The sequence below is a fragment of the Physella acuta genome, unplaced genomic scaffold (assembly GCF_028476545.2).
Source record: "Physella acuta isolate Inbredline_101_S28 unplaced genomic scaffold, ASM2847654v3 ptg001399l, whole genome shotgun sequence".
Lineage (NCBI taxonomy): Eukaryota > Metazoa > Mollusca > Gastropoda > Physidae > Physella > Physella acuta.
The window spans coordinates 108,347-135,524 of NW_026732914.1; the positions used below are offsets into that span (position 1 = coordinate 108,347).

A 27,178-nucleotide genomic window follows, 5' to 3' on the forward strand; every position below is an offset into this window, starting at 1 on the left:
TGGGGAGAGGGAGAGACAACTGGGGAGAGGGAGAGACAACTGGGGAGAGGGAGAGACAACTGGGTATGGGGAGAGGGAGAGACAACTGGGGAGAGGGAGAGACAACTGGGTATGGGGAGAGGGAGAGACAACTGGGGAGAGGGAGAGACAACTGGGGAGAGGGAGAGACAACTGGGGAGAGGGAGAGACAACTGGGTATGGGGAGAGGGAGAGACAACTGGGTATGGGGAGAGGGAGAGACAACTGGGTATGGGGAGAGGGAGAGACAACTGGGTATGGGGAGAGGGAGAGACAACTGGGGAGAGGGAGAGACAACTGGGGAGAGGGAGAGACAACTGGGGAGAGGGAGAGACAACTGGGGAGAGGGAGAGACAACTGGGTATGGGGAGAGGGAGAGACAACTGGGGAGAGGGAGAGACAACTGGGTATGGGGAGAGGGAGAGACAACTGGGGAGAGGGAGAGACAACTGGGGAGAGGGAGAGACAACTGGGGAGAGGGAGAGACAACTGGGGAGAGGGAGAGACAACTGGGTATGGGGAGAGGGAGAGACAACTGGGGAGAGGGAGAGACAACTGGGGAGAGGGAGAGACAACTGGGGAGAGGGAGAGACAACTGGGTATGGGGAGAGGGAGAGACAACTGGGGAGAGGGAGAGACAACTGGGTATGGGGAGAGGGAGAGACAACTGGGGAGAGGGAGAGACAACTGGGGAGAGGGAGAGACAACTGGGGAGAGGGAGAGACAACTGGGGAGAGGGAGAGACAACTGGGGAGAGGGAGAGACAACTGGGTATGGGGAGAGGGAGAGACAACTGGGGAGAGGGAGAGACAACTGGGTATGGGGAGAGGGAGAGACAACTGGGGAGAGGGAGAGACAACTGGGGAGAGGGAGAGACAACTGGGTATGGGGAGAGGGAGAGACAACTGGGTATGGGGAGAGGGAGAACAACTGGGGAGAGGGAGAGACAACTGGGGAGAGGGAGAGACAACTGGGGAGAGGGAGAGACAACTGGGGAGAGGGAGAGACAACTGGGGAGAGGGAGAGACAACTGGGGAGAGGGAGAGACAACTGGGTATGGGGAGAGGGAGAGACAACTGGGTATGGGGAGAGGGAGAGACAACTGGGGAGAGGGAGAGACAACTGGGTATGGGGAGAGGGAGAGACAACTGGGTATGGGGAGAGGGAGAGACAACTGGGGAGAGGGAGAGACAACTGGGGAGAGGGAGAGACAACTGGGTATGGGGAGAGGGAGAGACAACTGGGGAGAGGGAGAGACAACTGGGTATGGGGAGAGGGAGAGACAACTGGGGAGAGGGAGAGACAACTGGGTATGGGGAGAGGGAGAGACAACTGGGGAGAGGGAGAGACAACTGGGGAGAGGGAGAGACAACTGGGGAGAGGGAGAGACAACTGGGTATGGGGAGAGGGAGAGACAACTGGGGAGAGGGAGAGACAACTGGGGAGAGGGAGAGACAACTGGGGAGAGGGAGAGACAACTGGGTATGGGGAGAGGGAGAGACAACTGGGTATGGGGAGAGGGAGAGACAACTGGGGAGAGGGAGAGACAACTGGGTATGGGGAGAGGGAGAGACAACTGGGTATGGGGAGAGGGAGAGACAACTGGGTATGGGGAGAGGGAGAACAACTGGGGAGAGGGAGAGACAACTGGGTATGGGGAGAGGGAGAGACAACTGGGGAGAGGGAGAGACAACTGGGTATGGGGAGAGGGAGAGACAACTGGGTATGGGGAGAGGGAGAGACAACTGGGGAGAGGGAGAGACAACTGGGGAGAGGGAGAGACAACTGGGGAGAGGGAGAGACAACTGGGTATGGGGAGAGGGAGAGACAACTGGGGAGAGGGAGAGACAACTGGGGAGAGGGAGAGACAACTGGGGAGAGGGAGAGACAACTGGGTATGGGGAGAGGGAGAGACAACTGGGTATGGGGAGAGGGAGAGACAACTGGGTATGGGGAGAGGGAGAGACAACTGGGTATGGGGAGAGGGAGAGACAACTGGGATGAGGGAGAGACAACTGGGTATGGGGAGAGGGAGTGACAACTGGGTATGGGGAGAGGGAGAGACAACTGGGTATGGGGAGAGGGAGAGACAACTGGGGAGAGGGAGAGGGAGAGACAACTGGGTATGGGGAGAGGGAGAGACAACTGGGGAGAGGGAGAGGGAGAGACAACTGGGGAGAGGGAGAGGGAGAGACAACTGGGTATGGGGAGAGGGAGAGACAACTGGGTATGGGGAGAGGGAGAGACAACTGGGTATGGGGAGAGGGAGAGACAACTGGGGAGAGGGAGAGACAACTGGGTATGGGGAGAGGGAGAGACAACTGGGTATGGGGAGAGGGAGAGACAACTGGGTATGGGGAGAGGGAGAGACAACTGGGTATGGGGAGAGGGAGAGACAACTGGGTATGGGGAGAGGGAGAGACAACTGGGGAGAGGGAGAGACAACTGGGTATGGGGAGAGGGAGAGACAACTGGGGAGAGGGAGAGACAACTGGGTATGGGGAGAGGGAGAGACAACTGGGTATGGGGAGAGGGAGAGACAACTGGGGAGAGGGAGAGACAACTGGGGAGAGGGAGAGACAACTGGGGAGAGGGAGAGACAACTGGGGAGAGGGAGAGACAACTGGGGAGAGGGAGAGACAACTGGGGAGAGGGAGAGACAACTGGGTATGGGGAGAGGGAGAGACAACTGGGTATGGGGAGAGGGAGAACAACTGGGGAGAGGGAGAGACAACTGGGTATGGGGAGAGGGAGAGACAACTGGGTATGGGGAGAGGGAGAGACAACTGGGTATGGGGAGAGGGAGAGACAACTGGGGAGAGGGAGAGACAACTGGGTATGGGGAGAGGGAGAGACAACTGGGTATGGGGAGAGGGAGAGACAACTGGGTATGGGGAGAGGGAGAACAACTGGGGAGAGGGAGAGACAACTGGGTATGGGGAGAGGGAGAGACAACTGGGGAGAGGGAGAGACAACTGGGTATGGGGAGAGGGAGAGACAACTGGGTATGGGGAGAGGGATATACAACTGGGTATGGGGAGAGGGAGAGACAACTGGGGAGAGGGAGAGACAACTGGGTATGGGGAGAGGGAGAGACAACTGGGGAGAGGGAGAGACAACTGGGTATGGGGAGAGGGAGAGACAACTGGGGAGAGGGAGAGACAACTGGGTATGGGGAGAGGGAGAGACAACTGGGTATGGGGAGAGGGAGAGACAACTGGGGAGAGGGAGAGACAACTGGGTATGGGGAGAGGGAGAGACAACTGGGTATGGGGAGAGGGAGAGACAACTGGGGAGAGGGAGAGACAACTGGGGAGAGGGAGAGACAACTGGGGAGAGGGAGAGACAACTGGGGAGAGGGAGAGACAACTGGGGAGAGGGAGAGACAACTGGGGAGAGGGAGAGACAACTGGGTATGGGGAGAGGGAGAGACAACTGGGTATGGGGAGAGGGAGAACAACTGGGGAGAGGGAGAGACAACTGGGTATGGGGAGAGGGAGAGACAACTGGGTATGGGGAGAGGGAGAGACAACTGGGGAGAGGGAGAGACAACTGGGGAGAGGGAGAGACAACTGGGTATGGGGAGAGGGAGAGACAACTGGGGAGAGGGAGAGACAACTGGGTATGGGGAGAGGGAGAGACAACTGGGGAGAGGGAGAGACAACTGGGTATGGGGAGAGGGAGAGACAACTGGGTATGGGGAGAGGGAGAGACAACTGGGTATGGGGAGAGGGAGAGACAACTGGGTATGGGGAGAGGGAGAGACAACTGGGGAGAGGGAGAGACAACTGGGTATGGGGAGAGGGAGAGACAACTGGGGAGAGGGAGAGACAACTGGGGAGAGGGAGAGACAACTGGGGAGAGGGAGAGACAACTGGGGAGAGGGAGAGACAACTGGGGAGAGGGAGAGACAACTGGGGAGAGGGAGAGACAACTGGGGAGAGGGAGAGACAACTGGGGAGAGGGAGAGACAACTGGGGAGAGGGAGAGACAACTGGGGAGAGGGAGAGACAACTGGGGAGAGGGAGAGACAACTGGGGAGAGGGAGAGACAACTGGGGAGAGGGAGAGACAACTGGGGAGAGGGAGAGACAACTGGGGAGAGGGAGAGACAACTGGGTATGGGGAGAGGGAGAGACAACTGGGTATGGGGAGAGGGAGAGACAACTGGGGAGAGGGAGAGACAACTGGGGAGAGGGAGAGACAACTGGGGAGAGGGAGAGACAACTGGGGAGAGGGAGAGACAACTGGGGAGAGGGAGAGACAACTGGGGAGAGGGAGAGACAACTGGGTATGGGGAGAGGGAGAGACAACTGGGTATGGGGAGAGGGAGAGACAACTGGGGAGAGGGAGAGACAACTGGGTATGGGGAGAGGGAGAGACAACTGGGTATGGGGAGAGGGAGAACAACTGGGGAGAGGGAGAGACAACTGGGTATGGGGAGAGGGAGAGACAACTGGGGAGAGGGAGAGACAACTGGGGAGAGGGAGAGACAACTGGGGAGAGGGAGAGACAACTGGGTATGGGGAGAGGGAGAGACAACTGGGTATGGGGAGAGGGAGAGACAACTGGGTATGGGGAGAGGGAGAGACAACTGGGTATGGGGAGAGGGAGAGACAACTGGGTATGGGGAGAGGGAGAGACAACTGGGTATGGGGAGAGGGAGAGACAACTGGGTATGGGGAGAGGGAGAGACAACTGGTGAGAGGGAGAGACAACTGGGTATGGGGAGAGGGAGAGACAATTGGGTATGGGGAGAGGGAGAGACAACTGGGGAGAGGGAGAGACAACTGGGTATGGGGAGAGGGAGAGACAATTGGGTATGGGGAGAGGGAGAGATAACTGGGGAGAGGGAGAGACAACTGGGGAGAGGGAGAGACAACTGGGTATGGGGAGAGGGAGAGACAATTGGGTATGGGGAGAGGGAGAGATAACTGGGGAGAGGGAGAGACAACTGGGGAGAGGGAGAGACAACTGGGTATGGGGAGAGGGAGAGACAACTGGGGAGAGGGAGAGACAACTGGGTATGGGGAGAGGGAGAGACAATTGGGTATGGGGAGAGGGAGAGATAACTGGGGAGAGGGAGAGACAACTGGGGAGAGGGAGAGACAACTGGGTATGGGGAGAGGGAGAGACAACTGGGTATGGGGAGAGGGAGAGACAATTGGGTATGGGGAGAGGGAGAGATAACTGGGGAGAGGGAGAGACAACTGGGGAGAGGGAGAGACAACTGGGGAGAGGGAGAGACAACTGGGTATGGGGAGAGGGAGAGACAACTGGGGAGAGGGAGAGACAACTGGGTATGGGGAGAGGGAGAGACAACTGGGGAGAGGGAGAGACAACTGGGTATGGGGAGAGGGAGAGACAACTGGGGAGAGGGAGAGACAACTGGGTATGGGGAGAGGGAGAGACAACTGGGGAGAGGGAGAGACAACTGGGTATGGGGAGAGGGAGAGACAACTGGGGAGAGGGAGAGACAACTGGGTATGGGGAGAGGGAGAGACAACTGGGGAGAGGGAGAGACAACTGGGGAGAGGGAGAGACAACTGGGTATGGGGAGAGGGAGAGACAACTGGGGAGAGGGAGAGACAACTGGGTATGGGGAGAGGGAGAGACAACTGGGGAGAGGGAGAGACAACTGGGTATGGGGAGAGGGAGAGACAACTGGGTATGGGGAGAAGGAGAGACAACTGGGGAGAGGGAGAGACAACTGGGGAGAGGGAGAGACAACTGGGTATGGGGAGAGGGAGAGACAACTGGGTATGGGGAGAAGGAGAGACAACTGGGTATGGGGAGAGGGAGAGACAACTGGTCACACAGAGTGAAGTCACAATTTTTTTCTTACAATTTCTGTGGTGGGGTTTTAAGTGTAGGCTAATTCCAAACTTCATTCATGGATATATTGTTATCATGTAAAACTTTTTAAACATCGATATTTAAAAATTTGTTTTAGCTATTTTATACTTGGATGTATATATTGACGCTCAGCCGACTTACAAATAATTTGGAAAATTCATAATATGCTCCATGGAAGCAAGGTGTTTAGTGAAAACTCACAGTTAATATTCGAGGAAACTACTATTTATAAAAACAAAAGCCTTGTGTTAAAATTAGCCAAGTGTGGTGTTAAAATGGTGAGGCGGATGGTCAACCTTTTCGTTTCCAGATAATTAAAAATTTAACTCAATAGCGGGTGTCACTCTGTGAAGATAAAACAATTGATTTCGGTTAGGTAATAGTTACGTGAAGCAAAATCCTTTTTTTTTAATCTGAGAAGGCTAAATAAAATGGTTCTTTGGTGTTTAAGTAATACGTTCAGGAATTGGCATTAACATTCAGAACATTTAGGAATAAAATTTAAGGACTTAGTTTAAGTTAAGGGAGAGGAAGTTGTATTAGTTTCCATTTCGTTTTTTACATGCTGAGCTACATAGAAAAGTGTTGTTTTTTTTAATATAGGCTAATGTTGTTTTTCATTGTTTCCCTTTCTGGTATTGAACTTTTTTAAATTCAGGGACACAGAAAATCTTCTGTTGGGAATCATGTTTTCGGTGCCCAGAACACAAGGAGACGCCACTATACGGAAATATTGGGATTTCATCTTACTGCATGTTTAATTTCGAGTTACATAAACGTTTGCGTGTTGGTTAAATGAACAGATTTGGACAAATAAATCTTACTAGATCTAGTACTGATGTTACAAAACTTCTTAATTATAGCCAGCTAAGCAAGTATGACAGCGCAGTCTAAATTATATTTATCAGTATGATTTCACATGTTGCTCAAATGTTGTATGATTTCACATGTTGCTCAAATGTTGTATGATTTCACATGTTGCTCAAATGTTGTATGATTTCACATGTAGCTCAAATGTTGTATGATTTCACATGTTGCTCAAATGTTGTATGATTTCACATGTTGCTCAAATGTTGTATGATTTCACATGTTGCTCAAATGTTGTATGATTTCACATGTTGCTCAAATGTTGTATGATTTCACATGTTGCTCAAATTTTGTATGATTTCACATGTTGCTCAAATGTTGTATGATTTCACATGTTGCTCAAATGTTGTATGATTTCACATGTTGCTTAAATGTTGTATGATTTCACATGTTGCTCAAATGTTGTATGATTTCACATGTTGCTCAAATGTTGTATGATTTCACATGTTGCTCAAATGTTGTATGATTTCACATGTTGCTTAAATGTTGTATGATTTCACATGTTGCTCAAATGTTGTATGATTTCACATGTTGCTCAAATGTTGTATGATTTCACATGTTGCTCAAATTTTGTATGATTTCACATGTTGCTCAAATGTTGTATGATTTCACATGTTGCTCAAATGTTGTATGATTTCACATGTTGCTCAAATGTTGTATGATTTCACATGTTGCTCAAATGTTGTATGATTTCACATGTTGCTCAAATTTTGTATGATTTCACATGTTGCTCAAATGTTGTATGATTTCACATGTTGCTCAAATGTTGTATGATTTCACATGTTGCTCAAATGTTGTATGATTTCACATGTTGCTCAAATGTTGTATTGCTGATGAAGACATGCTAAATACATAATAGTCTTTTCTTGTGTATTAAAATATACCTGTCTTCTACTTCTACCGCCTTAGAAAAACATTCTCTCACTTTTACTGTCCGTCCCTTCATCAGCAAATATTACAATAAATACAAACATTAATTTCTTTAGTCTTGAACTGGAACTTAATCAAACAAAAATTATTAATACCTAATTAAGACCCAATAAGAATAACAATATATTATAAAAGCTAAGGTTAAAACAACAACAATAGATTAGAGCAATTGGCGTGCGGTGGCATGTTCCACTGTGTACCTACCATCTGGAAGCCAAAAATTTTCAAATAATATCACGACTGCATGGGCTTAAGACTCTACCAACAGCCATATGTAACTTTGGGGAAAATATAGTCTACTAGTTTTCACTTGTTTTTGTTTTAAACGAATTAATTTTCGTTAAGCCTACTGTTCTCCAACCCACCAGCCCCTACAAGCTATTCAAACGGACCCCGTCACCGCAAATGCCTGTCCGTTCCATGCAGGGCTATACATTTATCGCTTTCTGGATTGATGGTGGAGTGGCGGGGGGGGGGGGGGTTGAAAAATATTTTGGTCGCTTTTTCACCCGGTGGAGGTTTGCTTACATAACTCTATTTAAACGGTATACAGACCAGTGGCGTGCAGACCTATGTAGATGCCCGGGGACAGCTCAAGAGGAAAATGCCCCCCCCCCATATATATATATATATATATATATATATATATATATATATATATATATATATATATATATATATATATATATATATATATATATATATATATATATATATATATATATATATATGTATATAAAGCTTAATTAAAAATTAAAATTAATACAAATAGCAAAGCATTTTTAAAAGAAATTTACTTGGTAAGACGGAAACATTAACTACGGCTAAATTCCAAGGAATTCACTACTCAAATGTTTTAATAGGTGAAACATCGGGGCGGCGAGACAGTTGGGGGACATGTCGGGTGTGTGTGGGAGGGGGAGGGTAGATGCCATGCCCTACAATAGTCTCATCCGGTTTTGTATTACCATGCGGGACAACAGTAACGCCTTTATTTATAGGCTTCTTCTCTCTTGGCCTGTTTGGAAATTCCTATAGTGCAGTTAATACAGATGAAAGTGTGCCTTGAACTAGAGATGTTTTGCATTTTATATCTCTAGACCACTCGATCAAAAGGACAATACTTTAAAAAAAACACTTCTACATCGACCCATGTCTAACCATCCACTTCGCTATGTCAGACCCATCCTACACTTTCGACGTGTTTTCCCAAATTTAAAACCCAGGTAACGCCTTCTTTCCAGTTCATGAGGGGGAAAATCTCCTAATGGTGACCATGGCCTGAACCTACCCCCACATTGCATTAAATCAATTTGGGCCCAATTACTCTACAGATGGCTCTAATAATAGTTGAAATAAAACTGGGTCTATATTATGTGGCCCAAATTAAGATAGCTCTACTAAGAATTAAAATATTTTAGATTTAAACTACTTAAAGCATGCCCCTACTGTTCATAAAAAGTCAATATTGGCACAATTACTCTAAACTATATTATTAATATGTAACAAAAACAATATGTTGATGTTTATTCTTGAGCAAGTCCTAACAGTATGTGCTTTCTTATTCTTAAGTATGCTCATATAATGCATCGAAATGAATACGTTCTAAATTTCAATGCCCCTACAATTTAACAGAAACAGTATGGGCGTTATGACACTACAAAGGGCCGTATATTTCACCAAAGATGCCCCAAAAATGTATAACAATAATACGGGCATAATTACCCGTTCGATGCCTTAAATGTATTATAGTAAACATGTACAAAAAAGCTTTAGAGATGCCCCCAACGTTAGATGATGATGGGTATAATTAATGCTAGATTCACTTCAAATAAATTATAGGAATATAAGCATAATTACTTTCAAGATGCCGTTACAGTATACAAAGTGAAAATGGGTATACTTACTAAATGGATGCCTTTTAAATGTATTTTAAAGTGAAGTGGGCATACTGCTGGATGCCCTCAACGTATAATTTAATGAATACACGAATAACTGTTTTAAAGAATCCCCCTACAGTGTATAAAAATAAATATGGATATAATTATTTTACGGATGTCTTTGAAAATTAGTGAAACAAATATGGGCAATTTACTTTAAAGATGCCCCTACATATAATAAATAAATATAACACATTTATTGAGGGAATATTAATGACCACCATAGGACTACCCTTCACTAATGCCCGCTATTTCTATAAAAGTCTTGCTATTCGGACAGTAAAATGTTAAAACGAGGGCTAGACGATTGAGTATTACATTTGGTAATAAGTGAGATTGGCCTATAATAATAATAATTAAAATGACGAAATACATCTCAACTTGTTTTAAATAAAAAAAAAAACAAAGAAAATCCTTTGTTGGATGCCCCCTACTGGAGTGGATGCCCGGGGCCTATGCCCCGTCCGCCACCCCCCCCCCCCCCCTCCCCTCTGCACGCCACTGATACAGAAGAAAACACAAACACAGAAGCTGCATACCCGTGCTCCGTCACGGTAAATCTTTTTTCAATATACCAACTTGGGAACACAAAAGAAAACATACCGCCGGCGGACGCGCCTGATTTAGTGAATGACTATACAAACCCCAGCTTGTCCGCAAATCGAAAGATAGAATAAGAATTAGAGTTGCATGAGTAAAACCATTACGTACCTAATGAACGTGATGACGCGTGTAAAAAAAGTGCGGAATAGTTGATTAAAAATTATAATTAGTAAACAGTACGTTCAGTGTATAAAATAAATAAAAGGCAGTATTTAAAATATCCGTGTTTTAACTACCATATAGCACTTTATCAATTCATGCATTTTTTACTTTCTCATATACACGTAATATAGAGAAAGTCTTGTAATCGTGTAAAAAAAAATTCGAGATTTTTAGAAATCTCGACGTTTTACACCTCCCTGAGTCGGAAAAACATATTTCTGCAATCTTTTCCGTATGTCTGTGTGTATGTGTGTGTCTGTCTGTCTGTGTGTCTGGAAACACGATAACTTGAGTACCGTTACAGCTAGGTATCAACTTTTGAGCGATTTCCGATAACCGGAAGTGGTACTTTTTCTATTTTGAATTTTTCAAAAGCCTATAACTTGAGTACTATTTCAGATAGATAAATGAAATTTCACATGTAAGTAAAAGATCTAATTCTCTACATTCTATCACATTTTCAGTAATTTCCGTTGACCAAAAGTAATAATATACGCTATTTCCGATTTCTCAAAAAACGCATGTAAATGTATAAAGTACTATTAATATGCACATTTTGTTTTGGCGTTCGCTTGGTGCGCAATTATTCTTTCTACGAGATTCTATTCTATTTTTAAAAGTTTAAGTAATTAAAAAGCATGTCTATATTCCGAGTTGCCATCCCACGTAGCGTTATATAAGAATATTCGAGAAAGTTTAGGGGAGATCACTCCCGAATTATTTTTCCTGTTCTTTAAATTTAAAAAAATTCACAATAGAGTTTCATGACTTAAACCATTGCGCACCTAATGAACGTGATGACACGTATATAATGTTGCGGAATAGTTGATTAGCAATTATCATTGGGCAGTACGTTCAGTGAATAAAATAAATAAAAGATAGACTTTTATCAATCCATGCTAATTATAATATTCCAACAATAATGTCCTCTTACACGTCTACAGAATTTGCATTCACATTTTGCTAATTATATTATTCCAACAATAATTCGCTCTTGAAGATTTTTGCATTCACATTTTTTTTATTATCGTAATTTAAATTTATTTTTAAATTACTTCCCTTTGCAAAATTACAAAACAGCTTGATTAATATTTTTTTTCGACCCTATTATTATTAAAATGTATCCACTTTTTCTAGAAATCTAAACAAAAATTATATTTGACATTGATCCGTTTAATATGTTTTAGCAATGTGCGTGTATTTAATATTTTCTTTACGTTATGCAACAGTGGCAACTATAAAATAAATTTAAGTCGTTATATAAACAAAACCTACTCTATTACTTATAATAAGACACTGCGATGCAATTAAAAAGCACGACACGTGATATGGATACTATATATATATATATATATATATATATATATATATATATATATATATATATATATATATATATATATATATATATATATATATATATATATATTATATATATATATATATATATATATATATATATATATATATATATATATATATATATATATATATATACATAAATACATATATACATATATACATATATTTATTTATTTATTTATTTATTTATTTATTCATTCATTCATTCATTCATTCATTCATTCATTCATTCATTCATTCATTCATTCATTCATTCATTCATTCATTCATTCATTCATTCATTCATTCATTCATTCATTCATTCATTCATTCATTCATTCATTCATTCATTCATTCATTCATTCATTCATTCATTCATTCATTCATTCATTCATTCATTCATTCATTCATTCATTCATTCATTCATTCATTCATTCATTCATTCATTCATTCATTCATTCATTCATTCATTCATTCATTCATTCATTCATTCATTCATTCATTCATTCATTCATTCATTCATTCATTTATTTATTTATTTATTTATTTATTTATTTATTTATTTATTTATTTATTTATTTATTTATTTATTTATTTATTTATTTATTTATTTATTTATTAAAGCAACTAACAATGCATTACTGTGCAGTAAGTTTTCGTATTACTCAAACAATTGGTTCAGGCAGGCTTGCGTTCTGGTTGCCGGTACGTTCAGTGCAAAGTTCCTTAAAGGTATATCTCCGTGTGGGGAGGGGATGCTACGCGGCATGTCTACACCTCCTACCTTGATGTTTGTTTAAAAGAAACGCTAACTAGCGGAACTTGGTCCTTTTGGGGCTGTATAGTGTGGTTTAAATTCGAATAGCCTATAACTTCATTTTCGTCTAGGAATAAATTCATTATAACATTTTAAATTTCTAGAAATATGTCCGATTTTCTGATCTTGAGAACTTACTGCAAAAAGTACTCCAGAGGGGAAGACAGTGAAAACTGCCATCTTGAGTTTATCTCTTCTCTCCCGGGGAATCGACTTTAACGAAAATAATAAAGACGTCGTTTCCTCTGTCTGCAACTTGCTGTCTACATCGACGCCGATCTGAGGTGAGAAGACACTCAATGTTACAAGGCTCACAGAGGAGGTAAGGACCGTCAATAGGTCAAACATCCCGCCACAAGCAACACACTCTCGCACACTTCAACACCACTACACACACCATTACACAACACTACACACACCACTACACACACCACTACACACACCACTATACACACCATTACACAACACTACACACACCACTACACACCACTACACATACCACTACACACCACTACACACACCACTACACACACCACTACACACACCACTACACACACCACTATACACACCATTACACAACACTACACACACCACTACACACCACTACACATACCACTACACAACACTACACACAACACTACACACACCACTACACACACCACTACACACACCACTACACACACCACTACACACACCACTACACACACCACTATACACACCATTACACAACACTACACACACCACTACACATACCACTACACAACACTACACACAACACTACACACACCACTACACACACCACTATACACACCATTACACAACACTACACACACCACTACACACCACTACACATACCACTACACAACACTACACACAACACTACACACACCACTACACACAACACTACACACACCACTACACACACCACTACACACACCACTACACACACCACTACACACACCACTACACACAACACTACACAAAACACTACACACACCACTACACACACCACTACACACACCACTAAACACACCACTACACACACCACTACACACACCACTACACACACCACTACACACACCACTACACACAACACTACACAAAACACTACACACACCACTACACACACCACTACACACACACCACTACACACACACCACTACACACACCACTACACACACCACTACACAACACTACACACAACACTACACACAGTACACACAACACTACACACACCACTACACACAACACTGCACACAACACTACACACACCACTACACACACCACTACACACACCACTACACACTACTACATACATCACTACACAACACTACACACAACACTACACCACAAAACACTACACACACCTTTACACACAACACTACACACTACACTACACATACCACTACACACACCACTACACACACCACTACACACTACTACATACACCACTACACACACCACTACACAACACTACACAGAACACTACACACACCACGACACACACCACTACACAACACTACACACAACACTACACACCACTACACACCACTACACACATCACTACACACAGTACACACAACACTACACACACCACTACACACAACACTACACAAAACACTACACACACCACTACACACAACACTACACACTACACTACACATACCACTACACATACCACTACACACACCACTACACACAACTTTACACACAGCAGTACACACAACACTACACACACCACTACATACACCACTACACACGACACTACACACAAACTACACACACTTCTATACACAACACTAAACACACCACTACACACAACACTACACACACCGCTACACACAACACAACACACAACATTACACATAACACTGCATACAACACTACACTGCACACAACACTACACACACCGCTACACACAACACTACACAGACCACTACACACAACACTACACACACCACTACACACACCAATACACACAACACTACGCACAACACAACACTACATACACCAATACAAACACCACTGCACACAAACTACACACAAACTACACACACTTCTACACACAACACTAAACACAACACTACACACAACATTACATATACCACTACACACAACATTACACACAACACTACACACAACAATACCCACACCACTACACACAACACTACACTATATCAACTAACCAGGAAACACATTAACATACTCCTAACGACATTATATAACACATTGCCACTTTATGGTTCACCTAAAAATTCACATATTTGATCAATACTAAAACATATTCCTATGCTTGTGGAAAATTTTCTTCGCTAGACACAGACCGACGCTAGACACAGACCGACGCTAGACACAGACCGACGCTAGACACAGACCGACGCTAGACACAGACCGACGCTAGACACAGACCGACGCTAGACACTGAACGACGCTAGACACAGACCGACGCTAGACACTGAACAACACTAGACACAGACCGACGCTAGAGACAGACCGACGCTAGACACTGAACGACGCTAGACACAGACCGACACTAAACACTGAACGACGCTAGACACAGACCGACGCTAGACACAGACCGACGCTAGACACTGAACGACGCTAGACACAGACCGACGCTAGACACAGACCGACGCTAGACACTGAACGACGCTAGACACTGAACGACGCTAGACACTGAACGACGCTAGACACAGACCGACGCTAGACACTGAACGACGCTAGACACAGACCGACGCTAGACACTGAACGACGCTAGACACAGACCGACGCTAGACATTGAACGACGCTAGACACAGAACGACGCTAGACACTGAACGACGCTAGACACTGAACGACGCTAGACACTGAACGACGCTAGACACAGACCGACGCTAGACACTGAATGACGCTAGACACAGACTGACGCTAGACACTGAACGACGCTAGACACAGACCGACGCTAGACACTGAACGACGCTAGACACAGACCGACGCTAGACACTGAACGACGCTAGACACAGAACGACGCTAGACACTGAACGACGCTAGACACAGACCGACGCTAGACACTGAACGACGCTAGACACAGACCGACGCTAGACACTGAACGACGCTAGACACAGACCGACGCTAGACACAGACCGACGCTAGACACAGACCGACGCTAGACACAGACCGACGCTAGACACAGACCGACGCTAGACACAGACCGACGCTAGACACTGAACGACGCTAGACACTGAACGACGCTAGACACTGTCAAAGATTCAATGTTACTACCATGTCGTCCACGAGATCTTTCCTTGACCTTGAATTGATTACGAGCCTGACGTCAGAAATTTGAGCCGAATCGATGGCGATGGCCGCCACTGCGACATTTTTCTTGACGAACCTGAAGAGACCATCCGTCAACGGTACGTTGTATGCTGTCTTCTCAATGATTGTTAGCAATCTAAAGTGGATGTTAATGATTGTTAGCAATCTAAAGTGGATGTTAATGATTGTTAGCAATCTAAAGTGTATGTTAATGATTGTTAGCAATCTAAAGTGGATGTTAATGATTGTTAGCAATCTAAAGTGGATGTTAATGATTGTTAGTAATCTAAAGTGTATGTTAATGATTGTTAGCAATCTAAAGGGGATGTTAATGATTGTTAGCAATCTAAAGTGGATGTCAAAGATTGTTAGCAATCTAAAGTGTATGTTAATGATTGTTAGCAATCTAAAGTGGATGTTAATGATTGTTAGCAATCTAAAGTGGATGTTAATGATTGTTAGCAATCTAAAGTGGATGTTAATGATTGTTAGCAATCTAAAGTGTATGTTAATGATTGTTAGCAATCTAAAGTGGATGTTAATGATTGTTAGCAATCTAAAGTGGATGTTAATGATTGTTAGCAATCTAAAGTGGATGTTAATGATTGTTAGCAATCTAAAGTGGATGTTAATGATTGTTAGCAATCTAAAGTGGATGTTAATGATTGTTAGCAATCTAATATGGATGTTAATGATTGTTAGCAATCTAAAGTGGATGTTAATGATTGTTAGCAATCTAAAGTGGATGTTAATGATTGTTAGCAATCTAAAGTGGATGTTAATGATTGTTAGCAATCTAATATGGATGTTAATGATTGTTAGCAATCTAAAGTGGATGTTAATGATTGTTAGCAATCTAAAGTGGATGTTAATGATTGTTAGCAATCTAAAGTGGATGTTAATGATTGTTAGCAATCTAAAGTGGATGTTAATGATTGTTAGCAATCTAAAGTGGATGTTAATGATTGTTAGCAATCTAAAGTGGATGTCAATGATTGTTAGCAATCTAAAGTGGATGTTAATGATTGTTAGCAATCTAAAGTGGATGTCAATGATTGTTAGCAATCTAAAGTGGATGTTAATGATTGTTAGCAATCTAAAGTGGATGTTAATGATTGTTAGCAATCTAAAGTGGATGTTAATGATTGTTAGCAATCTAAAGTGTATGTTAATGATTGTTAGCAATCTAAAGTGGATGTTAATGATTGTTAGCAATCTAAAGTGGATGTTAATGATTGTTAGCAATCTAAAGTGGATGTCAAAGATTGTTAGCAATCTAAAGTGTATGTTAATGATTGTTAGCAATCTAAAGTGGATGTTAATGATTGTTAGCAATCTAAAGTGGATGTTAATGATTGTTAGCAATCTAAAGTGGATGTCAATGATTGTTAGCAATCTAAAGTGGATGTTAATGATTGTTAGCAATCTAAAGTGGATGTTAATGATTGTTAGCAATCTAAAGTGGATGTCAATGATTGTTAGCAATCTAAAGTGGATGTCAATGATTGTTAGCAATCTAAAGTGGATGTCAATGATTGTTAGCAATCTAAAGTGGATGTCAATGATTGTTAGCAATCTAAAGTGTATGTTAATGATTGTTAGCAATTTAAAGTGTATGTTAATGATTGTTAGCAATCTAAAGTGGATGTTAATGATTGTTAGCCATCTAAAGTGTATGTTAATGATTGTTAGCAATCTAAAGTGGATGTTAATGATTGTTAGCAATCTAGAGTGGATGTTAATGATTGTTAGCAATCTAAAGTGGATGTCAATGATTGTTAGCAATCTAAAGTGTATGTTAATGATTGTTAGCAATCTAAAGTGGATGTTAATGATTGTTAGCAATCTAAAGTGTATGTTAATGATTGTTAGCAATCTAAAGTGGATGTTAATGATTGTTAGCAATCTAAAGTGGATGTTAATGATTGTTAGCAATCTAAAGTGGATGTCAAAGATTGTTAGCAATCTAAAGTGTATGTTAATGATTGTTAGCAATCTAAAGTGGATGTTAATGATTGTTAGCAATCTAAAGTGGATGTTAATGATTGTTAGCAATCTAAAGTGGATGACAATGATTGTTAGCAATCTAAAGTGGATGTTAATGATTGTTAGCAATCTAAAGTGGATGTTAATGATTGTTAGCAATCTAAAGTGGATGTTAATGATTGTTAGCAATCTAAAGTGGATGTTAATGATTGTTAGCAATCTAAAGTGGATGTCAATGATTGTTAGCAATCTAAAGTGGATGTCAATGATTGTTAGCAATCTAAAGTGGATGTCAATGATTGTTAGCAATCTAAAGTGGATGTCAATGATTGTTAGCAATCTAAAGTGTATGTTAATGATTGTTAGCAATTTAAAGTGTATGTTAATGATTGTTAGCAATCTAAAGTGGATGTTAATGATTGTTAGCCATCTAAAGTGTATGTTAATGATTGTTAGCAATCTAAAGTGGATGTTAATGATTGTTAGCAATCTAAAGTGTATGTTAATGATTGTTAGCAATCTAAAGTGGATGTTAATGATTGTTAGCAATCTAAAGTGGATGTTAATGATTGTTAGCAATCTAAAGTGGATGTCAATGATTGTTAGCAATCTAAAGTGGATGTTAATGATTGTTAGCAATCTAAAGTGTATGTTAATGATTGTTAGCAATTTAAAGTGTATGTTAATGATTGTTAGCAATCTAAAGTGGATGTTAATGATTGTTAGCCATCTAAAGTGTATGTTAATGATTGTTAGCAATCTAAAGTGGATGTTAATGATTGTTAGCAATCTAAAGTGGATGTTAATGATTGTTAGCAATCTAAAGTGGATGTTAATGATTGTTAGCAATCTAAAGTGTATGTTAATGATTGTTAGCAATCTAAAGTGGATGTTAATGATTGTTAGCAATCTAAAGTGGATGTTAATGATTGTTAGAATTCAAAAGTGGATGTTAATGATTGTTAGCAATCTAAAGTGGATGTTAATGATTGTTAGCAATCTAAAGTGGATGTTAATGATTGTTAGCAATCTAAAGTGGATGTTAATGATTGTTAGCAATCTAAAGTGTATGTTAATTATTGTTAGCAATCTAAAGTGGATGTTAATGATTGTTAGCAATCTAAAGTGGATGTCTAAGTAGTTGTGCATCTTGTTGTCAATACATTTATCTCATGTGTAGCATTTTTAAAATTCTGTAATGGAAAATTTACTTTATAAACGGATTTAAACTCTTAATAAATATCACGTAAACAATACTTTTTGAAAGGGTAGACTGCAAATATATTCTATAAATCTCACATAAATAATATTTTTTTAAAGGATAGGCTGCAAATATATTCTCTTAGGTACCTTAACTTAGATACATACAAATAAACAAAAAGGACTTATTAATTAAGAACTCTATTTACCAGAGGGGAGGGGGGGGGGGGGTAGATGCCATGCCCTACAATAGTCTCATCCGGTTTTGTATTACCATGCGGGACAACAGTAACGCCTTTATTTATAGGCTTCTTCTCTCTTGGCCTGTTTGGAAATTCCTATAGTGCAGTTAATACAGGTGAAAGTGTGCCTTGAACTAGAGATGTTTTGCATTTTATATCTCTAGTCCACTCGATCAAAAGGACAATACTTTAAAAAAAAACACTTCTACATCGGCCCATGTCTAACCATCCACTTCGCTATGTCAGACCCATCCTACACTTTCGACGTGTTTTCCCAAATTTAAAACCCAGGTAACGCCTTCTTTCCAGTTCATGAGGGGGAAAATCTCCTAATGGTGACCATGGCCTGAACCTACCCCCACATTGCATTAAATCAATTTGGGCCCAATTACTCTACAGATGGCTCTACTAATAGTTGAAATAAAACTGGGTCTATATTATGTGCCACCAATTACGATAGCTCTACTAAGAATTAAAATATTTTAGCTTTAAACTACTTAAAGCATGCCCCTACTATTCATAAAAAAATCAATATGGGCACAATGGACACCAGTGAGTTGACGAAAATCCTTCCGTAATGTTGTTGACATGGAATAAAAATGTGCTTTTTTTAAAGATTTAGGACCATAAAAATAATAAAAGACAAAATTGTATTAAAAACTTAAGCCTTAAATTAATTCAGAAATTTAATATTCTTCTTAGAATCAATGCTATACAAGTTGCAGATCCAGAGAACTTGAAAATAATTTGTTGAGTTTAAGGCTACATTTCTATTTATTTTTATCAAGCCTAAGTTATAACCCGATGTTTCACTTTCGTAAGACAAACATTGATTGGCTGTAAAGGGACTCCGTGATCGATTTCTAACAGCCCCACTTTATAGTTATTTTGTTTACAAAACTTTGCAGATCAAGTTTTTGAATAACAATGCAAATTTAAACACCATGACCTAATTTTTCTATTTTTAGCTTACAATATGTACAATAACATTTATGGCGGCCTATCGATTAGCAGGATGCCATTGTTTATGTCGCCATTACACGTGAAAACCAAATAGTTTTTGCTTTTTTTTTTTAATTTTTATTTAGTTACCGAAAATATTAAAAACATCAAATACATCCAATCTTTAGTAAAGTCCGAAAAAACCAGACAGACAAGATTTTATAACCATATTAATTGTAACTACACCGTGCAAGTTTTTTAAATTAATTTATGGACCTCTCAAATACCTTTGAGACTTTTCTCGCTGGTGTCCATTACTCTGAACCAGGGGCGGAACTACAGTGCCGCCAGATCCCGCAATGCGGGGGGGCCCAGACCAATTGGGGGCCCAAAAATCCTGGCTAAATTATTTAAAAAAAAATAAAAAAAATAAAAAAAATTAGGTGGAGGTCGAGTTATCTTTCTTCTACAGTTACAAACAAACACGATAGTCGGCAAACGTCTTTGAGAAAATGCACTGACTATAGCTCGAGAGACCGCCAGACATATAGACAACTTCAAAGACGAAGCATCTGAAATTTGACTGTGCCGGTACGCTTTGAAATCGGGCTGGGGAAATGTAGCGGCGAGGCGACTATCCTGGTCTTCTAGACGATCGGAAAAAGTCGGCACTATTGATGTAGATGTTTATCGGCGCTTTCTTGTCCCCTTCCCTTCCTAACTCTCTTCCCCCCCCCCCCTCCCCCCTACCCCTCACTTCTACCCCTCACCACACCCTTACTCTTACAATAAGATGTAATGCATAGATTAACGAACCGTCTATGAACTGTAAACTGACCACTTCTGCACATTTTGTTAAAGACACTAGTCAGTAGTTGTTCATTTACCTGATGAACAGGGGCGGAACTACAGTCCCGCCAGACCCCGCAATGCGCGGGGGGGGGGGGGGGGGGAAGGCCGTTTAGGGGCCCACGGCTGACCAAATTTTTTTTTTTTAATTTTTTAATTTAATTTTTGCCTTAATATTTGGTTTGTAAAAGAAAAACACTGTAGCTGCGGTACGATTATCTTTATTTCACAGTCACTATACCACGCTCTTCCGCAAAAGATAAAATCCATTACACAAACTACAGTGTAAAATATAGGCAACTCTTCAAATTTTGAATGACTTCTTTGACTCGTTGCCCCCCCCCCTCCCTTTGATAGCTAAATAGAGGACACGTAACTGTTTGACCGATCCTCCAAAGTATACTGTGGCGGATGGGGCAGGGGATGGGGACCAAAAAGGGGGTTAAAAAATTGTCGACAATTTCTTTACATATTTAAAACAGTTATTTATAGTTGTATTTTTTAACCATCGTCATGGCCGAGTTCTATTTCCCTACAATCAAACACACGCTGTCGCCGGCAAAATTCTTTTTAAAAGAACAACAAAGTCCATAGCACGAAAAGCCGCTACATATGAAGTGGGCTTTCAATACTTTCATGATGCGCGGTTCTTATTGTACATTTTTCAATGTTAATATGTGTTTGTGATAGTGGTTGAATTTGTATCCTGTACTATCTTGTATCGTACAAATAATTTTAAAAAATATAATACTAGAAACTTCAGTTTTATATACGTTTACTTGTTTTTTATTTTACAAGAAATATAGTAAACTTTTAAGGCCTATACTTCAAATTATCTCCCCTGAGTAAGTTTTACAATGGGCGATACTGGCGTACATAGATCAAGGCTTTTTGTTGTCCCTTTCAAGTTTTTTCCCGAGCCGACCCCTATCCCATCCCTCTTTCTCAACCTCACAAGTATCGAGGAGATAAATGTATCGTTTATGAACTACTTCCTAACCGTACGATTCACCACTTCAGCACATTTTGTCAGACACTAGACAGCACTAGATCTAGTCAACACATTAATTTACTTTCATAGTATTAGGCACATCTAATTCACAAAACAGGGCAGGTAAGATTATTTTTTATATAATTATTTAGAAATTAATTAGAACGTTTAGAATTAATTGAACATTATTAATAGTCATTGAGGTGGGGGTGTGTGAGGGTCTGGCTTTTTGTTAATCCCCCCCCCCCCCTCCCCTAAATCAGAAGGTTATCCAACGCGTGACCTGGCCACATACAGTTGTACATGTGAAAAACATTTTTCTCTCTATTATTATTATGCATTACTGCATCATTCACCCAATCGCCATGAAAACTTGGGAAGCTGTTGAGTACAGCCCCGCAAAGGTTTTTGTCATAGGCCTAACATTTGTACATATTTGAGTGGGGACTCCTAACGGAAATATATGATTTAGCGCCCCGTGATCCTGCATAAGCGGATGAGGTTACTACTTGAATACAACCGGCGGCAGTGTCATCCTGAGCGCATCACATATGAGCAAGTTGGCCCCCCACAGACAGTCGTTTAAAAGTTCCCACAGCACTAGGAATAAGTCTCGCTACTACACTCGATGACTAAATCTAATTAGGTCTCGCACCAATGTTTCTTCCAGGGTAGACTATTTTTGGGGGAGGGGAGGGGGGGGGAGCTCTGCCGGAAGAAACAATGTGTCACACCCATCACCCGTGCAGTAATGTAACCGGTAGCTCCAAGAGCCCCGTGACTCCCCTGACACCTGGGCCGTCGCCGAGGGATTTACAGCATGCCTTGGCGTGTCTAGTTGGTAGTGTGGACAAACCCGCGCCCTAAGATCCAAGAAATGAACTGCCGACATTGTTAACATTTAATTCAACTTCTGGAAAACAGGGCACACGGTTAGTAACGTTTTGATGAAAGCCTCAGTTTGGTGTGTTGGACTAGATTTATAAAGGGGCCAGCTCGTGTGTTGGAAAACCTCTGATTTATTCGTGTACCAGATGGAATTTTTTTAAAATTGAGAGCGAACCTTGTTATATATATATATATATATATATATATATATATATATATATATATATATATATATATATATATATATATATATATATATATATATATATATATATATATGTGTGTATATATATATATATATATATATATATATATATATATATATATATATATATATATATATATATATATATATATATATATATATATATATATATATATATATATATATATATATATATATATATATATAGGGCCCCAAAAAAATTCTTCGGGGGGGGGGGGGGGGCTTTTTTTCTAGTTCCGCCACTGATACACATGACATGTTGTTGTGATTAGATTTAATTGAATTTTTTTTTTCAAAACCCGATCAGGCCAGAAATGAGTATCCTATGTTCGTATTGTGTGTTTATATATATATATATATATATATATATATATATATATATATATATATATATATATATATATACATACATATATGGGGGGCCCGAAAATTTTTTTTGCGGGGTGGCCCATTTTTTCTAGTTCCGCCACTGCTCTGAACTATATTACTACAATGTATCAAAAACAATATGTTGATGTTTAATCTTGAGGAAGTCCTTACAGTATGTGCTTTCTTATTCTTAAGTATGCTCATAAAATGCATCAAAATGAATACATTCTAAATTTCAATGCCCCTACAATTTAACATAAACAGTATGGGCGTTATGACACTACAAATGGCCGTATATTTCACCAAAGATGCCCCAAAAATGTATAACAATAATACGGGCATAATTACCCGTTCGATGCCTTAAAGTGTATTATAGTAAACATGTACAAAAAAGCTTTAGAGATGCCCCCAACGTTAGACACAATGATGGTGGTTATAATCAGTGGCGTAGCGAGGTTTTGTGTCACCCGGTGCGGCACCTAATGGTGCCAACCATCCCCCCCCCCCTCCCTTAAGAAAAAGAAATTATGTGTATGTATATATATATATATATATATATATATATATATATATATATATATATATATATATTCATTATACAGTTGTAAGTATGTGTATACTCATGTGTATATGTATTCCATTTTTTTTCTTCTGGGTGTATTTAATCCCCCCCCCCCCTCCCATCCCGCGATTCTCACCCAAACCGTTTTCCTCAGGCATATTTTGCAACGTTGAGTTAATGTAACTACCAACCCCCCTTCCCCTCCCCCCCCCCCCCCCCCCCCCCATCACCTCAACGGTGATTGTTTTAAACTGTGCACAGATAATGCTAATGATTTTTATAATTGGTTGTAAATACAGCTGAATGTAGCATGTTTCCTCTATCATTAGCAGGTTTACGTCATGGTGTCACCCCCTCCCCCCCCCCCCCCCCCCCTCCCTACCAGTGTCAGGATTTGTCCACTTTGATCTTAAAAGACTATTTAATTCACTCTAATTAATTATTAATAATTACGTGAAATTATCAATTTTTTGCCTTGGTGTCACCCCCCCCTAAATGGTGTCACCCGGTGCGGTCTGCACCCTCGCCCCCCCCCCCCCCTCGCTACGCCTCTGGGTATAATTACTGTTGGATTCCCTTCGAATAAATTATATGAATATAAGCATAATTACTTCCAAGATGCCGTTACAGTATACAAAATGAATATGGGCATTGTAACTATATGGATGCCTTAAAATGTATTGTGAAGTGGGCATATTACTGGTTGCCCTTAAGGGGGCAGGCTCCAGAAAAAAAAACTTCCTAATTAAAACGTGTTATTGATTTATTTGTGTATATCTAAGTTAGGGTACTTAAAGGGCAATATTTGCAAGCATCATAAACTAACATAATCATTGATCCTTTTTGTACTAATACTAATAGTCAGCTTGCTAGTTTTTGTAACAAAAAAAAACACTCTAGAAATATTTTTTTTTCAAATTTTCAAAGAATGTTTATGGGTGAAATACCATTAAATTTAGCCCGAATGCCGTTTACCCGAAGGCCGATTTCCCGAATGGACACTTGCCCAAATGCGACAAACGCCTGAATAGAAACTTGCCCGAAAATTGATGTTCTTGTCGAGTTTGTTAAAGGTTTAGCCTGGTGCTTTTGTCGAATTTCTAAGGGATTAATCTGTCTTTTTGTCGAGTATTCTAAATGGTCAGATCGAGATAGTTTCCCGGGAGAGACTTTTGCAAATAGGTCATCCCTTAGAAAAACATGGCGTCCATAGGAAAGGCATACTGATTCGAGGTTTGATTGATATGATGAGAGAATTTGAGTGTAGAACCACTTGCGACTTCTGGCTTTTAAATTGTTACATTATCTATTTAATGATTATTTTGACCGTTGGTCTCAACCAACATTATAAAAAATAATTTTGTAAATCTAACATACAATATTAAAAAGGTAAATGATGCATTAAAACATGCTCGAATATTCTTGTATAACACTACGGGGGTTGCAACTCGGGATATAGACACGATATTTAATTTATTTTTAATAACTTAAACTTTTTAAAATAGAATAGAATCTCGTAGAAAAAATAATTGCGCACCAAGTGAACGCCACACAATCTGTGTATAATAGAGCAGAATATTATAAGTATTTTATAAATTATCTTGCGGTTTTTTTTTTAGAAATCGGAAATAGCGTAAATTACTACTTCTGGTCGACAAGGTTACTAATATAACGCTGAACTTTTGAGAAATCTGCATTTATTATTTTTGTCCGATTAAAGTAAGTCCACTATATGATGAAGTAATGAGGTGTAAAACGATGAAAATTGTCAAAATTTCGGCGTTTAAATAAGTTACATTTTTCTTTTTGATTGAAATATTTCAGGCCTAAAATCAATATACTTTACAACTGGATGGTTTAAATTAAGGAATAATTAAAAGAAAAGTAGATATAATGTGGTTTTAATTTTTCATAAGGGTTTACTTTCATAAGGGTTCAATTCAGTGTGTTCAAATATATTTTTTTTAACTTGGAGAAAATTACTTTGATGTGAAGGTTGAATAAAAGATCAACTACCTCTCTGAATCTACGGACGGGAGTACGTGTCCTGCAGAGTCCTGTAGCAGGACGTCCATCATAAGACTAGAGGCTGTCAGGAGGTTGCCAGCAACGCCCGGCACAGCAACATCGTCCGTCAAGTTCTCCAGGTCATCCAGCAGCTGTCTGCTCAACTCGGGGCTCATCTGCTCAGATATTTCCAGCACGATGGAAGCTGAAGCACTCACTGGATCTGCAATATAGTCATTCACCTCAGACTTGGGTTAAAACTTACATTCTTTCAAATATAAAACGCAAATGTACAGGCATTATAAAGCATTCTGTTAACAAACGTCTGTTTACCTTTTTCCATATCCGTCTCTTTATTGGTCAATTCGTAGCGTTCAACCGGGCCCCAATATGGCACGCCATAGTTTTCATGGCTAAAATGTTAACAAAACAAAAGCTACTGCATTGTATGACAGGTTAGTTTCGTCAGTTAATAAAACAAAAGCTACTGCATTGTATGACAGGTTAGTTTCGTCAGTTAATAAAACAAAAGCTACTGCATTGTATGACAGGTTAGTTTCGTCAGTACCCCTCAAGACAACACCCGGGTGCCTCATATAATAATTTCAGAGAAGTTAAACTAATTGATAGAAAATTAATTAGGCATTCAATTAAGTCAAATTTAATGTCAGATTGCATTTACATCATGTCTTGATCCACGTGCCAACTTTGAAACGAATCGGTCAGTTAAAAGTGCCCCAAATTTTGCTCAGCGTTTCGATCTAGACAGACAGACAGACTTTTTCCCCTTTTGTACCAATCTAATACATAAAGTTGAATTCTGTATGTGACCGCGGAAAGCGGACAGCGGACCCTTGATTACAAAGAAATAGAGGGGGGGGGGGGGAAAGAAGACTTGATCGCCGCTGTGTGACATATAAAGTACTCATCGTCTAAATTAATGATTAAAAAATAATATTGAAGGTGTTATAAAACAATTTTCATTTTCCAAACTTATATTGTAATTAACTACATAAGCATTAAACAAAAAGAAAAAGTATTCCCCTTCACAAAAGTGCTAAATGTGTCTGAAAGTTATTTTCATTT

General features: G+C 40.6%; 1 protein-coding gene across 1 annotated transcript in view; it reads right to left on the bottom strand.

Annotated features, from left to right (window-relative positions):
• LOC131927411 (adhesion G-protein coupled receptor G2) overlaps positions 1-26,505 on the bottom strand; it is a gene marked incomplete at its 5' end in the record, with an annotated part of 80,795 nt that extends 54,290 nt beyond the window's left edge. Inside the window, 4 exon segments of the mRNA XM_059283109.1 lie at positions 12,672-12,812; positions 15,795-15,966; positions 26,102-26,315; positions 26,426-26,505. Of these exon segments, the coding sequence (XP_059139092.1) occupies positions 12,672-12,812; positions 15,795-15,966; positions 26,102-26,315; positions 26,426-26,505 (607 nt within the window).
• Positions 26,506-27,178: the final 673 nt, after the last annotated feature.